The sequence below is a fragment of the Microcaecilia unicolor genome, chromosome 7 (genome assembly GCF_901765095.1).
Source record: "Microcaecilia unicolor chromosome 7, aMicUni1.1, whole genome shotgun sequence".
NCBI classification, from domain to species: Eukaryota; Metazoa; Chordata; class Amphibia; order Gymnophiona; family Siphonopidae; genus Microcaecilia; species Microcaecilia unicolor.
In genome coordinates this window covers 41,698,332-41,712,467 of record NC_044037.1, presented here as the reverse complement: position 1 = coordinate 41,712,467, position 14,136 = coordinate 41,698,332, and the positions used below count along the sequence as shown (strand labels likewise).

The window sequence follows — 14,136 nt, the reverse complement described above, 5'->3', positions numbered from 1 at the left end:
ACATTTGTGACGTACATAACTCCATCCTGTTTTTTTTTAATATAGCAGAAAGATTGTTTTGCATTATATTAAGAATAAAAGACAATGAAAACTACACGTGAGGCCTTCTACAAATCAAAGGTCATTTGCCCTCCCATGCCCTAGGTCGGCAACTTCATAGATGTTACACAACAGAATTCTCAGTTGATGACCTAATTGATTTATGTCTTTTTGTTCCACTGGCAACAGAACACGTGCTTGGGGTAATTAATTATCTTATTGGGACCATATACATAGGTAGACACATAAACAGGTATAACTTCGGCAACAAAGTGCTCGTCCGTCATTGTAATAAACCAATAAACCAATGAAAAGAAGAAGAAGTTAGAAAAACTTTGCTGACACCCAGGAAAGAACAACTGAAGTCACCATAAACCGTCGTAGTTTTTCCTACAGAAAGAGTCTGAGGCTAGGAGGGTATTTGAAATGTACTGCATTCACCAGAGGAACATCAAAGCGCGCTATTTCATTGGGCTCAGGGCTTTACACCGTCCTAGCACATAAAAAACCAAAACCCGTCTCCGTCCCAGGCAAACATCCATAAAAACACAAGCTTTCAAAACAAACTGATCCTAGAAGAACAAAATCTTAATTTTATTTCTAAAGCAGATTGCTTGGGCTTGATTTACAGACGTGCCTTATCTTTACTGACAGATCCGTTATATATATATAAACGTAACCAGGCAGCACTAAAACGTTGCATGATTTGCAGATGCTAAAATGTAAGAGAAAAGTGACTCACCTCCCAACTTTTAGTTTGCTCTTGATGGATGTGTAGTATGAATTTTGATTGGTTTTAATGAAAGATGGTATTGCTACTGAAGGAGATTTTATAGGGGGAGTTGTTTCTTTCTTTCTTTTTTTTTTTTTTTTCCAAAACGAAAAAAGAATGTGAATTCTTTCCTGGGGCTGATTGGGGGGGAAAGATGTGAAAAGGCCTGCAGTTATAAAGCGCTGCTTGAAGCAGTCTCTCAATGTGTCTCTGAACTTGATCAGATTTTATGTTTCCTGCAGAGAGAGACGGCGGCAATCCTGTGAAACCGGCTCAATAGACAGATTTTTTGGGGCTCAGCAAATCTCAGGATATTACAATTACGGCCATCTTTCTTTCTGCCTTTTATTTGCAATCTTGCTCCCTATAGGTCTTTGCACATACTTTCTAGAACAGAAAATTAGTGGATTCGTAGCCCTGTCTGGAATCCGAATAACTATTCCAAAACAGACACTTTACTACTACCTCTACTGCTATTAAATATTACTACGACTACGACTACTAATAAAGCTTTATGTACTTGTTTAGATTTCTAATTACAATTTTTATAGGTACAATGATTACAGATTTGAAGGGTTGACACGACTGCAAAATATAAATGTAAGGGCAGATTAAATTATAACAGTTATTAGAAATACTTGTTTATTCAACTTTATTCTATTTGTGCAAATAACGTATAGGTTTTAAAAGAAAAGCTATATTTCAATGGCATCAAGGCCTATATTAAAATTCTTCTAAACAGGCTTTTGGAAACCTAGTTTTTATTCTTAATAATTAACAAAATAAACAAATCATCATTTTACAGAGTGCATTGAAAAATGATTTGGATTTGAAGCATTTTAATATTATGAACAACAGTAATGATTTAAGAGTTCAATGCTGTGGAATAATTGAAAAACAAAAAACAAACCTAGAAGGCGAAATGGCTAGCTATGAAATAATCATATTAACATTTTAAACTGTAGTCAGACGTATTTAATTGGCATATTTCTTATTTCGAAAATTAAAAGAAATGCATATTTAAAAATCAATTATGAATACTGTAGGATTGCAATTTGATTCAAAATGTTTCAAAGTCCGACTCGACAAAAACAGAGAGCTACGTCAAAGAGTTTATCCGCTAAAATAAAATAATTATGCATATTTGAAGATAACTGTAATATGCACCACAGATCCCAAGTAAACAAAATATTTTGGAGATCTGACACCCTTTAACCTTACCTGCGACTACTAAACCCGAGAAGACCAATCACAGACCCCGACTAAATGAGGCTGCCATATTCAATATTAAACGCTGCCAATCAAGACTCTAACAGCGAATGGGCGCCTAGGGCCAGGGTCACGTGGCTGGCCCCCATCCCACTGCTGATTGGCGGAAGACAGGCTGCCTCCTGAGTTGGTTTATGTGCAAGGAGTGAGTGATTGACTTTATCAGTCCAAGGACATTACGCTGTTGGAAAGGGTGAACTCGGAGCCTTCTTCTGTGGGACCCCCGTTTTCCTTCCAGGACTTTTTTTTCCCACCCCCATCACGTCTTGCCTTTTTTGTGGTCTCCCAGCATCATTGAAAAAGAAAACAACAACAAAAACAACAACAACAAAATATTCCGGGATTTTTCTTTCTTTCTTTTCCTTTTTTTTTTTTTTTTTTGCAAATAAAGTACAGCAGCAAAAAGGGAATTAAGGCAAAAGTTTATGGTTCTTTCAACTGTGGTCACCCTGGCGTGAACCTTCGTTGCTGTTGTTATTATTATTGCCTTTCTTATTCTCGGGCGGCGGTATCCAGTGCTCGGGAAGCTTCATGACAATGCTACTAGACGGAGGACCGCAGTTTCCCAGCCTGGGAGTCGGTGGCTTTGGGACTCCGCGCCATCACCACCACCACCACCACCACCATGACATGTCCAGCCGGGACGGGGCGATGGCGCTCAATCCCTTCGTGGAGTCCTCGCACGGAGCCGCTTTCAAGCTCAGCCCGGCCGCGCACGACCTCTCCTCCGGCCAGAGCTCGGCTTTCACCCCGCAAGGCTCCGGCTATGCCAACGCGCTGGGGCACCACGCCGGCCAGGTGTCCTCCTACGGCGGCGCAGCCTTCAACTCTACCCGGGACTTTCTTTTCCGCCAGCGGGGTTCGGCCATCGGGGAGTCGGCTTCTCCCAGCGCCCAGCACGGGCTCTTTGCAGGCTCGGCCGGCAGCCTGCACGGGCCCCCTGGCATCACGGACACTCCGGGGCACCTGATCTTTCCGGGACTGCACGAGCAGAACCCCAGTCACACTTCCCCCAACGGACATGTGGTGAACGGCCAGATGCATTTAGGCTTAAGGGGAGATCTCTTCGGCCGGCCGGATCCGTACCGGGCAGTGTCCAGCCCCCGTGCAGATCCCTACACCGCTGCCCAGTTCCACAACTACAACCACATGAACATGAACATGGGCATGAACGTGGCAGCGCACCATCACGGCCCGGGGGCTTTCTTCAGGTACATGCGGCAACCTATAAAACAAGAACTGTCCTGCAAATGGCTGGAGGATTCTCAGATGAATCGCCCCCAAAAGAGCTGTGACAGGACATTCAGCAGCATGCACGAGTTGGTTACCCACATGACCATGGAGCATGTTGGGGGACCAGAACAAAACAACCACATATGCTACTGGGAGGAATGTCCTAGGGGAGGCAAGTCTTTCAAAGCGAAATACAAGCTGGTGAATCATATCAGGGTGCATACGGGGGAGAAACCCTTTCCCTGCCCCTTCCCAGGCTGCGGAAAAATTTTTGCAAGGTCTGAAAACCTTAAAATTCACAAAAGGACGCACACAGGTAAGATGTGATAGAATGGTTTTAAACAGGGTGTTTCGCCTCCTCCCTCGGAAATCAAAAATGTTCCTAAGATAGCTATAAAGGGCCTCCAAATATTCATTTCCAAGTGGCTTAGTTTTAGATTGTGAATACTTTCAGGGCCCTAATTTTGCTTCCCCCTCTCCCGCACTTTCTTTAATTTTTAACTGGATAATTTCATTTAGTTGCCTTGATTAATATTCTTCGAGATTTGCTTTCTGCTACTGCAGCCGAAGAATGCCAAATGTGGATTTGCTGTCTGCTTCGGATGCGGAGACGGGTGGAATAGGCAGGATTTTGCCAGCTTTTTGTCTCTCTCTGTTTCTTGCACTAATGTGGGGGCAAAGCAGAAACTGTTCAGTGTGGATTGCTTACAAGTGATTTAGCTCTTTGCATACATTTTGTGAAGGAAACTATAGAAATGCTAATTAAATCTAATTTTCGCTTACTTCCGTTCTTTTTTTAGCCTTGATTGGCATATCTCCTAATTAAATCAGTGATACTTTTGTCAAAGTATTTTTATTTGGAATTCTGGGTACAATTCAGCCCTTCACAAATAAAGTGAAACTAAAAAAAAAAAAAAAAAAAAGGAAGGACAGGAGTATTTCCCTGTTTTGTGTGCTCCATCTTAAAAATGCCTTGGCTCTTGAATTGATATAGTTTTCCCATTCTCTAACATTAAGTACTAGGACTCTCTGCCTTTAACACTTCACTTAGCAGAATGCTTGCATGTGAAAGAAGTAAATTAAAAGCAACAAAGACCGGATTGGATTTAACTGCAATCTAACAATTGACCTATTGTTTGCTACTTTTACATATTACCTTGCTGAGCTGTTTTAGTGAATGTTTAAATAAAGGGGGGGGGGGGGGGAGTAGCGTTTAAAAAAAAAAAGTTCTGTGCTTTAAACCTTTCTATACTATATTAAACACAGAAAATCTATGAAAAAACAGAATGAAGAGAAAGCCGCAGCATTTCAAATAGGACCTTGCACAAATCCAAATTGAGACTAAATTCAGCACACAAATGTGTCACTATCTGCATTAGAAGCATCTGCTGTTCTGAACTGTGTCCTAATCATTTTTTTTTCTTTTTCATTTTGCAGGTGAGAAGCCGTTTAAGTGTGAGTTTGAAGGCTGTGATAGACGCTTTGCTAATAGCAGTGACAGAAAGAAGCATATGCACGTTCACACTTCAGACAAGCCATATATCTGTAAAGTGTGTGACAAGTCTTACACACACCCCAGCTCACTTAGGAAACACATGAAGGTAATTTAGTGTTACTTGGTTTACTGGTTGTAAACATAGCCTCTGCTGCTGAAACTCCACTTTCGCGTTTAAGGAGTTAAGGACTAATAATAATTCTTCTTCAAGTTTGCCCGGTTACAACCTTAATCTACACACTCCATTTAAAAGGAGACACAAATAGTACAATTAAAGGTGTAGGAATGCTCTTTCTGATTACTCGGCCATACAGTTGTAGTGCAGGAGAATTTAAGGGCTGAGTGATCAGGAAAATCTTTCCTACAATAATTTTGAAGTATCTATAGATAACCTTCTTTTAAGAGCCCCAGGAATTATTTTTAATAGAGGAAACTTTACTTAGGCCATGAAACAGAACAATTTTAGTAAGTAATTTTTGGCATGAAAATCTTACATAAAACAAACCTTTCAAAAAATAAGATTAAAATATTAAAATTACAAGTATTGGCAGGGATAATTTTACCTACTATTTTAATTTGAAAAATATTTAGAAATTGTTATATTTTTCATTTATAAAAGACAAAATACTGTCTCAAACTAGCCTGTTCTAGGATCACATGCAACCCATTAGTGCCATGCAAATAATAAAAATGTATAATTCTTTGTTACAGTATATTCAATTGTTTTCAGGCATTAGAATTATATGTATAAATATCTATTTATACTTGTAATTTTAGGTTCATGAATCTCAAGGGTCCGATTCCTCTCCTGCTGCTAGTTCAGGCTATGAATCTTCCACCCCACCTACTCTGGTTTCTGGAAACAGAGAAGAATCTAGTAAAACCCCTCCAGCAGCAGTGGGGGTTCAGACTAACAGCAACAGTCACAACCCTGGACTTCTTCCGCCTAATTTTAACGAATGGTACATCTGAGAAACTCAAAAAAGCAAACAGATTGGACCAAATGATTTTCAAAGACAACCGAAACCACTTTGATTGTTCTAACATTCAGAAGAAAAATGGATTCCTTCCCTCCCCCCCCACCCCGAAGCAAAACATACAGGGCTTACGTCTTGTTAATTGCAATTATCCACGCTGGTTTTTTTTTTTAATATATATATTTTTTGTTGGCAAGATTCAGGCTCTGGACTAACCGTGCCCTTTTCTCAGGATTAGAAAACACGTTTTGGCATTGGAAGTAAATATCCCCCCCCTCCCACCGCCCTTCATTTTAACAATATTGTCCTGTTTTGCAAAATAAGTTAAAGAAGGCTTTTAGGTGGTGTATTTAAATGATGGGAATTCCTCTCGCCTTAGTGGTGATTGTTAAGCTCTCACAGTCTTAAACCGTGCCAAAGTCCTGTTATGTCTTGAACTTTTTCAAAGCATTACACTTGTGAATGTATTCTTTGTCTAATGGGGTCGAAACTGTTGTTCAGTATTTTTCAAGCTGGGGATGTGGTGTTACTACACAGATTGTGACAGTTAAGTATACAGTTCCCTTTTTGTAATAACTTTTTGTAAATACATATCCATTATGCCATATTTATCGTTTGTAATTTAATTATTGAACAAGTGCCGGGAACTGAACAATATTTATGGAAAATGCGTTTTCTAACAAAACTCTGTACAGCTTTTGGTTATAACTGCTTTAGCATTAAAAGTTTATTGTTTTGAAGGAACAAAACAGGAAGTTGAACCAATGAGTCCTTTTTCTTTACACATTGTCCACATATAGTGAAATATTTTCAGTGGATATCTTCAAAAAACAATGCTAATGCAGAGAGAAAAGTCATTTTTTTTGATTAGTTCCGTATTATAAATTAGGGCTTCTTAACTGTATTCACTCTGAAGTATAAGCATGTACAAATATCACCTGTACCGGGCCAATATTAGGCTTTTGTGTCGATGTGTTTTCCTTCACTTAAGAGCCCAATGTGTCTGCCCTTTAGTGCTGGCATTTTAACATTTGTGACATCTCCATCCTGGGTTTGAAAGCAGAAGCCGCATTTAAGATCGTTCCACCGCTTAAAGAGGTAACCTACTAATGAGCCTCCTGACTGCTAGCTATCTGCTCATCACTGGAAAGAGTCTAATAAGTACAGATTAAGAACTTATGGCCCGAATATCTGTATGCACATGCTTATATGTAATTTACTTATATTTTATGCAACCATATTTATTAGTTACAGAGTGAGGGACATTTTCCCAGAGAGAAAAATGTGCACTCCAATATTTTATTGATGCAAATTTTATGAACTTGATTATTTTTAAGAATCCAGTTGATGTATCTGTAAAGCACTGATGGGGAAACTACCCCTCAGTATAAACTGAAATGTTATATAAATATATATATATATTTTTTACCAATCACCAGTAAGCTGTAGGTAAGTAAGAGCATGAGCAGTGATCTTTATTGTAATTAAATTGGCACTTTTTAAAAGAAACACACAAATGAAATAAACACATTGATCAAATGAAATATTAGGAAATTTAAATATGTATATTTGCACAGTAAAATGTTCATTTAAATATTTATTTACATGTCTATTTCAAAAATTGTGAACTATAAAATAATTTTTCAAAAGAAATATTTTCTTGAAATGGAATTTTTATTTTTTTAGTATTTTTCAGTATCTTGAAGGGTTTTTTTAAAAAAATCTTTCAACAAATTGTCGATTAGTTATTTTATTTTATTTATTTATTTTTTAGCAATGGGAAAGCTGATCCCTAAAATTACTTCTCTCATTTTCAGGAAGTTTAGCTATGCTTTAGTGCATTAGTTGTTTCAGTTTAGTTTCAGTAGGACTACACTAATGACAATTAAAAATTTTTTAAAGCTAAAAGCATACACTTAATCAGAATAAAAAATTCTGGTGAGGTTTATGTTGTGATAACTCATCAGTTCGCATTCAAAACTTTCAAAGTGTTGCATACTTAATAAATTCATTAATAAATTTATCTATTAATTATCACCCTTACCTATACCAATGACAAACACCATTGATATATTCAGGTGCACTTTACTGGAAAAGGCTGTCCTGTATAATGTTGTGATAGAAAATGGTCTGTTTCAATAAGTAAATTGCCTGTTTGTTATTTTAATACAAGACATGCATAATTGAGATGAACAAAGCTATAAATAATTCGACCTTGGACAATATTTATTGCAGTACTGTGGATTCTCTGCAATGACCGTGAATAACACCAGACAGTCACATCTTGAACTTGACACTGGGAATCTGGAGTCCCGATCATTGTTTGTCCAATGGCCGCATATGATTTTTACAGCTTTGTGCAAAATGCAAACCATTCAGGTAAAAAGCTTCAGTACAAGAAACTACCGTTCACATAAATAAGTCAAATGCATCCATTTTATAAGTGGGCTTGGGCAGTTACCTTAGAATGAAATGGTAGCCGATTTGCTTCTGAATGCACTTTCGACAGCAGCAGACAATGTAATTACAATTTATATACATTTTTTTATTTGGATAGGTTCAATTTTTTAAAATAATATGTTTGTTTTGAAGCACTATTTTGAAAATGTAGGAAACTGTAATACAATAAAGTTAAGCTTGCTTGGTATATAAAAAGGTTAATTTATATAGGTAAAATGTCTGACAAAGCATATTGCAATGTTATACAGTGTATCTATAATATATTTTTCCTTGATATGAGTGTACATTTATAAATCGACTTTATATACTGCATGGATAAATTATGGCGAATATCCAGTATAACTAATATGTTTTAACTTTTTTCTTTTTAAAATGTATACATGTTATCAGGAATTTTAAAAAAGATTTTCCTTAAAATGTTTAAAAGTGAAAATCAACAGAACAAAGAAACTAAACAATTTTAGGTTGATGGCTTTATTTTTCATTCTTGTGAAGCATGAAACCCTGAAAATAATTCATTGTTTATCTCATGTTTTGGCCAAACATAAAGCACCATATAAAATATATTTCTCTGTAATAAACGACTACACCTTCACAGATGTTATAAATTCTACAGCTACGCCTTCTGTCATTTGAATGGACCTTGACTTAAGTCTTGTTATGTCTTGTTAAATACTTTATTCCAAAATATGGCTACAATTTTGAAAACTTTTTTTTTTTTTTTAATTTTGCCACAGTGAATTTTTTCAGTGATTTTTCTTTTTCGATTATTTTTAATCTGTGCAAATCATACCGAAAAGTGACAAGGAGAAAGATGTCTTATCTGAATTCATTATTGCAACTTGCGTTGATGTGGCTGCCTGTTCCCACCCTGTGTTTTTCAGTGTTCTTATATGTGGCAAGAAGGTTGATCAGTTCCCGGATTTACACATACCGCAGTACTAATGAGTTTTGGGGATCAGGGATTTTGCTTACCGACTACCATTCTGTACAAATGGACAAATATTGATGGTTCCAAGCATATTACACAAGCATTAAAATTAAAATGTTGACATTTATCTAATCTATTAAAATTTTGATTTTCAATGTAAACTCTACATAATGAACAATATAAATGATTTTCCAATATCTCCACATTTTTGAAGGCTACCTAGATGTTAAACCTTGGAGCCGGGACCCATAGGAGCCAACTTTTCAAAATGATTGGGGGTGCTGAAATTTTTTTTTAACAGGTGGTGCATTCCCCCCTCCCCCGTCCCCCTCATCCCCCGCCCCCCGTCCCCCTCCACCTCCCTCTGAGTTCAAGGCCCCCCTCCCTCCCAGTTTTAGTCCCTCCTCCCTCCCTTCGAGTTCCTGGACCCCTCCCTCCCTCTCTACCAGTTCCAGGGTCTCCTCCCTCCCTCCCAGTTCCAGGGTCCCCCCTCCCTCCTAGATCTGGGGTCCCCCTCCCTCCCAGTTCCAGGGTCATCGTCCGTCCCTCCCTCCCTCCGAGTTCCAGGGTCATCATCCCTCCCTTCTTCCCTTCCTCTCTTCCAGTTCCAGGCACCCTCCCTTCAAATTTTCAAAGTCATCTTAACTTACCTCGTCGGGGTTATGGTGGCCGGCAGCAGCGGAAAAAGCGTGCAGGCTTGGCGGTTACTTCAGTTTTCCCTTCTCTGTCTCTCAGCTCTGGTCCCACCCTTGTGGAAACAGGAAATGAGGGCGGGACCAGAGCTGAGAGACAGAGAAGGGGAAACTGAAGTAAGTGCCAAGCCTGCACGCTTTTTACCGCTGCTGCCAGCCGCCATAACCCTGACGAGGTAAGTCAAAATTACTTTTAAAATTCGGAGGGAGGGGGCCTGGAACTGGAAGGGAGGGAACAAACTTCCGGTGGGTGAATATTGGGGGTGCTCGAGCACCCACAGCACCCACAGAGTCTGCGCCTATGCTGAGACCCATTTGAACCGGCAAGCCCCTCCCACCCTTCTCCCCTTTTACCCCCTCACCTTTCCCATCACCAATAACTCTCTTTACACCAAGGTGGGATAACCATAGGCCGCAGCTTGATTTATTATTAACAATTCAACTTTGACATTATAACAGTATAGCCCCCCCACCCCGAGCTACAAGTGTCCAGGCATAACCTCAGCAGTCGACCCCCCCCCCCACCACTCACCGTGTTAGCAAAGCGGCACTTCCGCTTCTGGCCGCCATCTTCCGGGCTCCGCCTTCACAGCAAGTGCCCCGATCCATGTGGACCTCCTCACAATTTCTGGGTCACCCGACCCCCTTTCAAGTCCTGGCTCAGACCCCCTGAGCCCACCCTCCGTAGCTCAGGGTTTGTTTTTTGCCACTGCGACAACTCCGCTGCCATCCATCTGAAAGAAACAAAAACAAGACTCCACCGCAATACGCCGCCTCACCTCTTACACCTGATGTAAGGGTGGGAGGGTGGGCAAACCACCTCCGTGGATCAGGGAATGCCCAGAGCCTCGGAGGAGCTCTCGTATTTAATTTCCCCCTTAGCCCTGCCCCCTAGCCACCTCTCCTTCAACGGGTAGCTCCATTGGGGTAAAAGGGCACCCCAGCGTCCTACGAATCAGCCAATCATGCTCCCCCGTTCACGCACTCAGGTCGCTATCCCCCCCCGCTCGCTTCCTCTTCCTTGAGCCTTCTCGAACGGGCCCAGCCCTCGTTTAAGGGGGGCCCTTCGAGACAAGCTCTCGGGCTGATTTTAAACCTTGGAGCCGGGACCCGTTCGAACCGGCATGCCCCTCCCCCTTCTCGCCTTTTACCCCCTCACCTTTCCCATCACCAATAACTCTTTACACCAAGGTGGGATAACCATAGGCCACAGCTTGATTTATTATTAACAATTCAACTTTAACATTATAACAGTATAGCCCCCCCCACCCCGAGCTACAAGTGTCCAGGCATAATCTCAGCAGTCGACCCCCCCTTCACCGCTTGCCATGTTAGCAAAGCGGCACTTCCGCTTCTGGCCGCCATCTTCTGGGCTCCACCTTCACAGCAAGTGCACCGATCCGTGTGGACCTCCACACAATTTCCGGGTCACCCGACCTGCCTTTCAAGCCCTGGCTCAGACCCCCTGAGCCCACTCTCCGTAGCTCAGGGTTTGTTTTTTGCCACAGGGGGAGGGCCTTCGCACCTGCAAAGACCCTTCTCCCTCCCAAAAGCTGTGGCCTACTAGGACCCTGTCCCACAAATGCGCTCTAAACATTCTTGAATATTAAGCAGAAACAAGTCCAAACCCAAATCAGACAAATGCACTCGGTCCCTTGCGAATAGCCCCGTACACATAGTGTCAACCCAACTGTGCTTAATCTGGATTCCCCCCCTTGCCATGACCCGAACCCCCACCTGCTGGTTTACCTTACTTACGCCCCGTCGCCACTTGCACGACTGTAGGCAGGCAGGCCGGCCAGCATATTATATTTGACCAGGCCACCTTTGGCATGGGGAAACCAGTCCATTAACAAAAGCAAGTCCTCCTGCATGGTGTCAATGAGCCTCTTGCCCATCCAGCCATCAACATCGTTGCCCCCCAAATGAATGAGCAGCATCTGGGGGTGCCGGGGTCTGCTGCGCAACCGATAGAGCAAAGGCAGGAGTTGACACCACCGCATGCCACGCTCTCCTCACCAAGATATTCGGATCCCTCGCTGAGCCAGTCCAAGGTGAATCCCTCTTGGCCGCTGTGCTGCCCTGATGCCAGCCCAGTGGATGAAGGAATGTCCCACAATCCATACGGAGTATGCCTCACCTCTAGCATCTAAAAGGGGAGGGCCAACCACAACATTGGGCAATCGATGACACTCATGCATTCCGTTAAAGACCCCCAACCAAAAGACAGACAACTGTAAAGCAAGGCAAGCCAGAACTGACAGCTCAAGGCAATGCACAGTCTGCACCCCTCCCCGTCCACTCACGAAGGCCTAATATACCCTCAATAGGCCCCTGATGTCCATCTGCCAATGCTTCGAATGGCCTCTGCCCCCAACCCAGCCTGACTGGCACTCATAGCCGCCCCAATGCGGAAGGAATGCATGCCAAATTGATTCGGGTCTTCCCCCACATCTGCGAGACAGCGGCGAAGTATAGCTGCGAATTGATATCTTGTTAAAACTGAGCCATCCACATGCACTAGTAGAGAGGCCAGGCCCCTGGGGTGAACCTCCAAATAGGCTTCGAGCAAGGACACCGGACAGGAGTCCAAGCCCGGTCTCTGGTGCCCCCCTGCAGACTATCAGTTGGCGCCCCCCCGGACCTGCCTGGCTCCAAGGCGCGTGGAAGTGCTGGGTAGTGCCAAGAGCCGAGCGCTGTTTTGGTGCCACCTCAGTAAGGCCAACACACAATCTCTCCACTGCAAAATGCTATACACAAACTTGTGCAAAAACACACTCATATCCTTACTAAACCAACACGGTAACAGCGCGAATTCCAAGGACAGGACGAGCAGGGAAGAGAGGATTCACCTTCACCTTCACCTTCACCTTGTTCTTCAGGTTTGCAAAGAACTGAAAGTCTGGACCAAGTTAATAAAGAAAGCTCGTATTTTGGCCACGTTTACATATGTAAACGTGGCCAAAATGTGAGCTTTCTTTATTAACTTGGTTTTGCATGGTCCAGACTTTCAGTTCTTTGCAAACCTGAAGAACAAGGTGAAGGTGAATCCTCTCTTCCCTGCTCGTCCTGTCCTTGGAATTCGCGCTGTTACCGTGTTGGCACGGCCCTGGAGGTGAAGACCCACAGCAGAAGAGCAACAAACTAGAGGATCCCAGAAGAAACCAGATCACCACCAATCAAAAAGTCCAAAACCAATTTTATTAGTCTAATTACTACTACTGCTACTACTACTATTAAACATTTCTATAGCGCTACTAGACTTACGCAGCGCTGTACAAATTAACATGAAAAGACAGTCCCTGCTCAACAGAGCTTACAATCTAAATTGGACAGACGAACAGACAGCTAGGGGTGGGGAAATTGCAGTGGTAGGGGTGATAAGTGAGGGTGTTGAGTAAGAGAGTCATGGTTAGGAGTCGAAAGCAGTAAAATTTACTAATTCAGTAAAAACCTAACATGGCCATGTTTCAAAGTACCTTCGTCAGGGTAGACCAGTTCTAAAACACTAATGCACAGTCAATATGCCAGTTGATAATGTTACTGCATTTATTCCCAAAGTCAAGATAAAACTTAATTTATATTTTATAAACCACCAAATAGAAATAGTTCTTCCAAAGAAATGCCAAAATAAATGCTTCCTGTGTAGAAGTTTATGACCTTTAAAAAGACCATCAAACCAAATTCTACATGGCCACATAATAGACAAAGACGTAGTCTATAAATGATTTTACTTACAAAAACAGTGTTTCCCCATGGGTTGTACAAGGGTGGAGGTAACATAAGGCTGCAGGGTAAATATGTGAAAATACATTAGTCCTCACTTCCTCCGACCTTTCAATCCCCGACGGCCCCCCACAGTATCTAGTAAGGAGCAGGAGTGATCCCCAGTTGTTGGCTGCTATAAACCTAGCAGTATTTCCACAAGACTACCACTAAGGGTCAGAGCCATTACTTAGAACCCAGGATGCAAGACAGAGTAGGAGCAGCTGGGGATCACTCCTACTCCCACTAGACACCACAATGGTAGGAACTAGGAGGTGATGTCACAGGTTGGGGACAGGGGATCTGGCAAAGTGAGGACTATTTGTTTTTTTGCTGGGGTTCATTTATGGACCTCCCTCCATGGACAGTTTCACTTATACAGCAATGTGGTTCAGTTCAAGATATTGCTAAAAACGCAATTGTTTGTTGAAGCTTTCATGTAGGCGCATTCTGTGCTTATTTTATTAATGAAGAGCAGTACTTCCAGTACTCTGTGAAAAACT

General features: G+C 41.9%; 1 protein-coding gene across 1 annotated transcript; it reads left to right on the top strand.

Moving 5' to 3' along the window:
* Positions 1 to 2,611: 2,611 nt before the first annotated feature.
* ZIC3 (Zic family member 3) lies at positions 2,612 to 5,780 on the top strand. The gene is made up of 3 exons (XM_030209757.1): positions 2,612 to 3,629; positions 4,751 to 4,914; positions 5,586 to 5,780. Exons 1-3 carry the CDS (start codon positions 2,612 to 2,614, stop codon positions 5,778 to 5,780), a joined length of 1,377 nt encoding a protein of 458 aa, XP_030065617.1.
* Positions 5,781 to 14,136: the final 8,356 nt, after the last annotated feature.

Bases quoted from the DNA above. Each gene is read 5' to 3' on its own strand.
- ZIC3 (XM_030209757.1), top strand. From the start codon at position 2,612: ATGACAATGCTACTAGACGGAGGACCGCAGTTTCCCAGCCTGGGAGTC. The intron at 3,630-4,750 runs GTAAGATGTGAT...TTCATTTTGCAG, and splicing joins TCACAAAAGGACGCACACAG to GTGAGAAGCCGTTTAAGTGT. The intron at 4,915-5,585 runs GTAATTTAGTGT...TTGTAATTTTAG, and splicing joins CACTTAGGAAACACATGAAG to GTTCATGAATCTCAAGGGTC.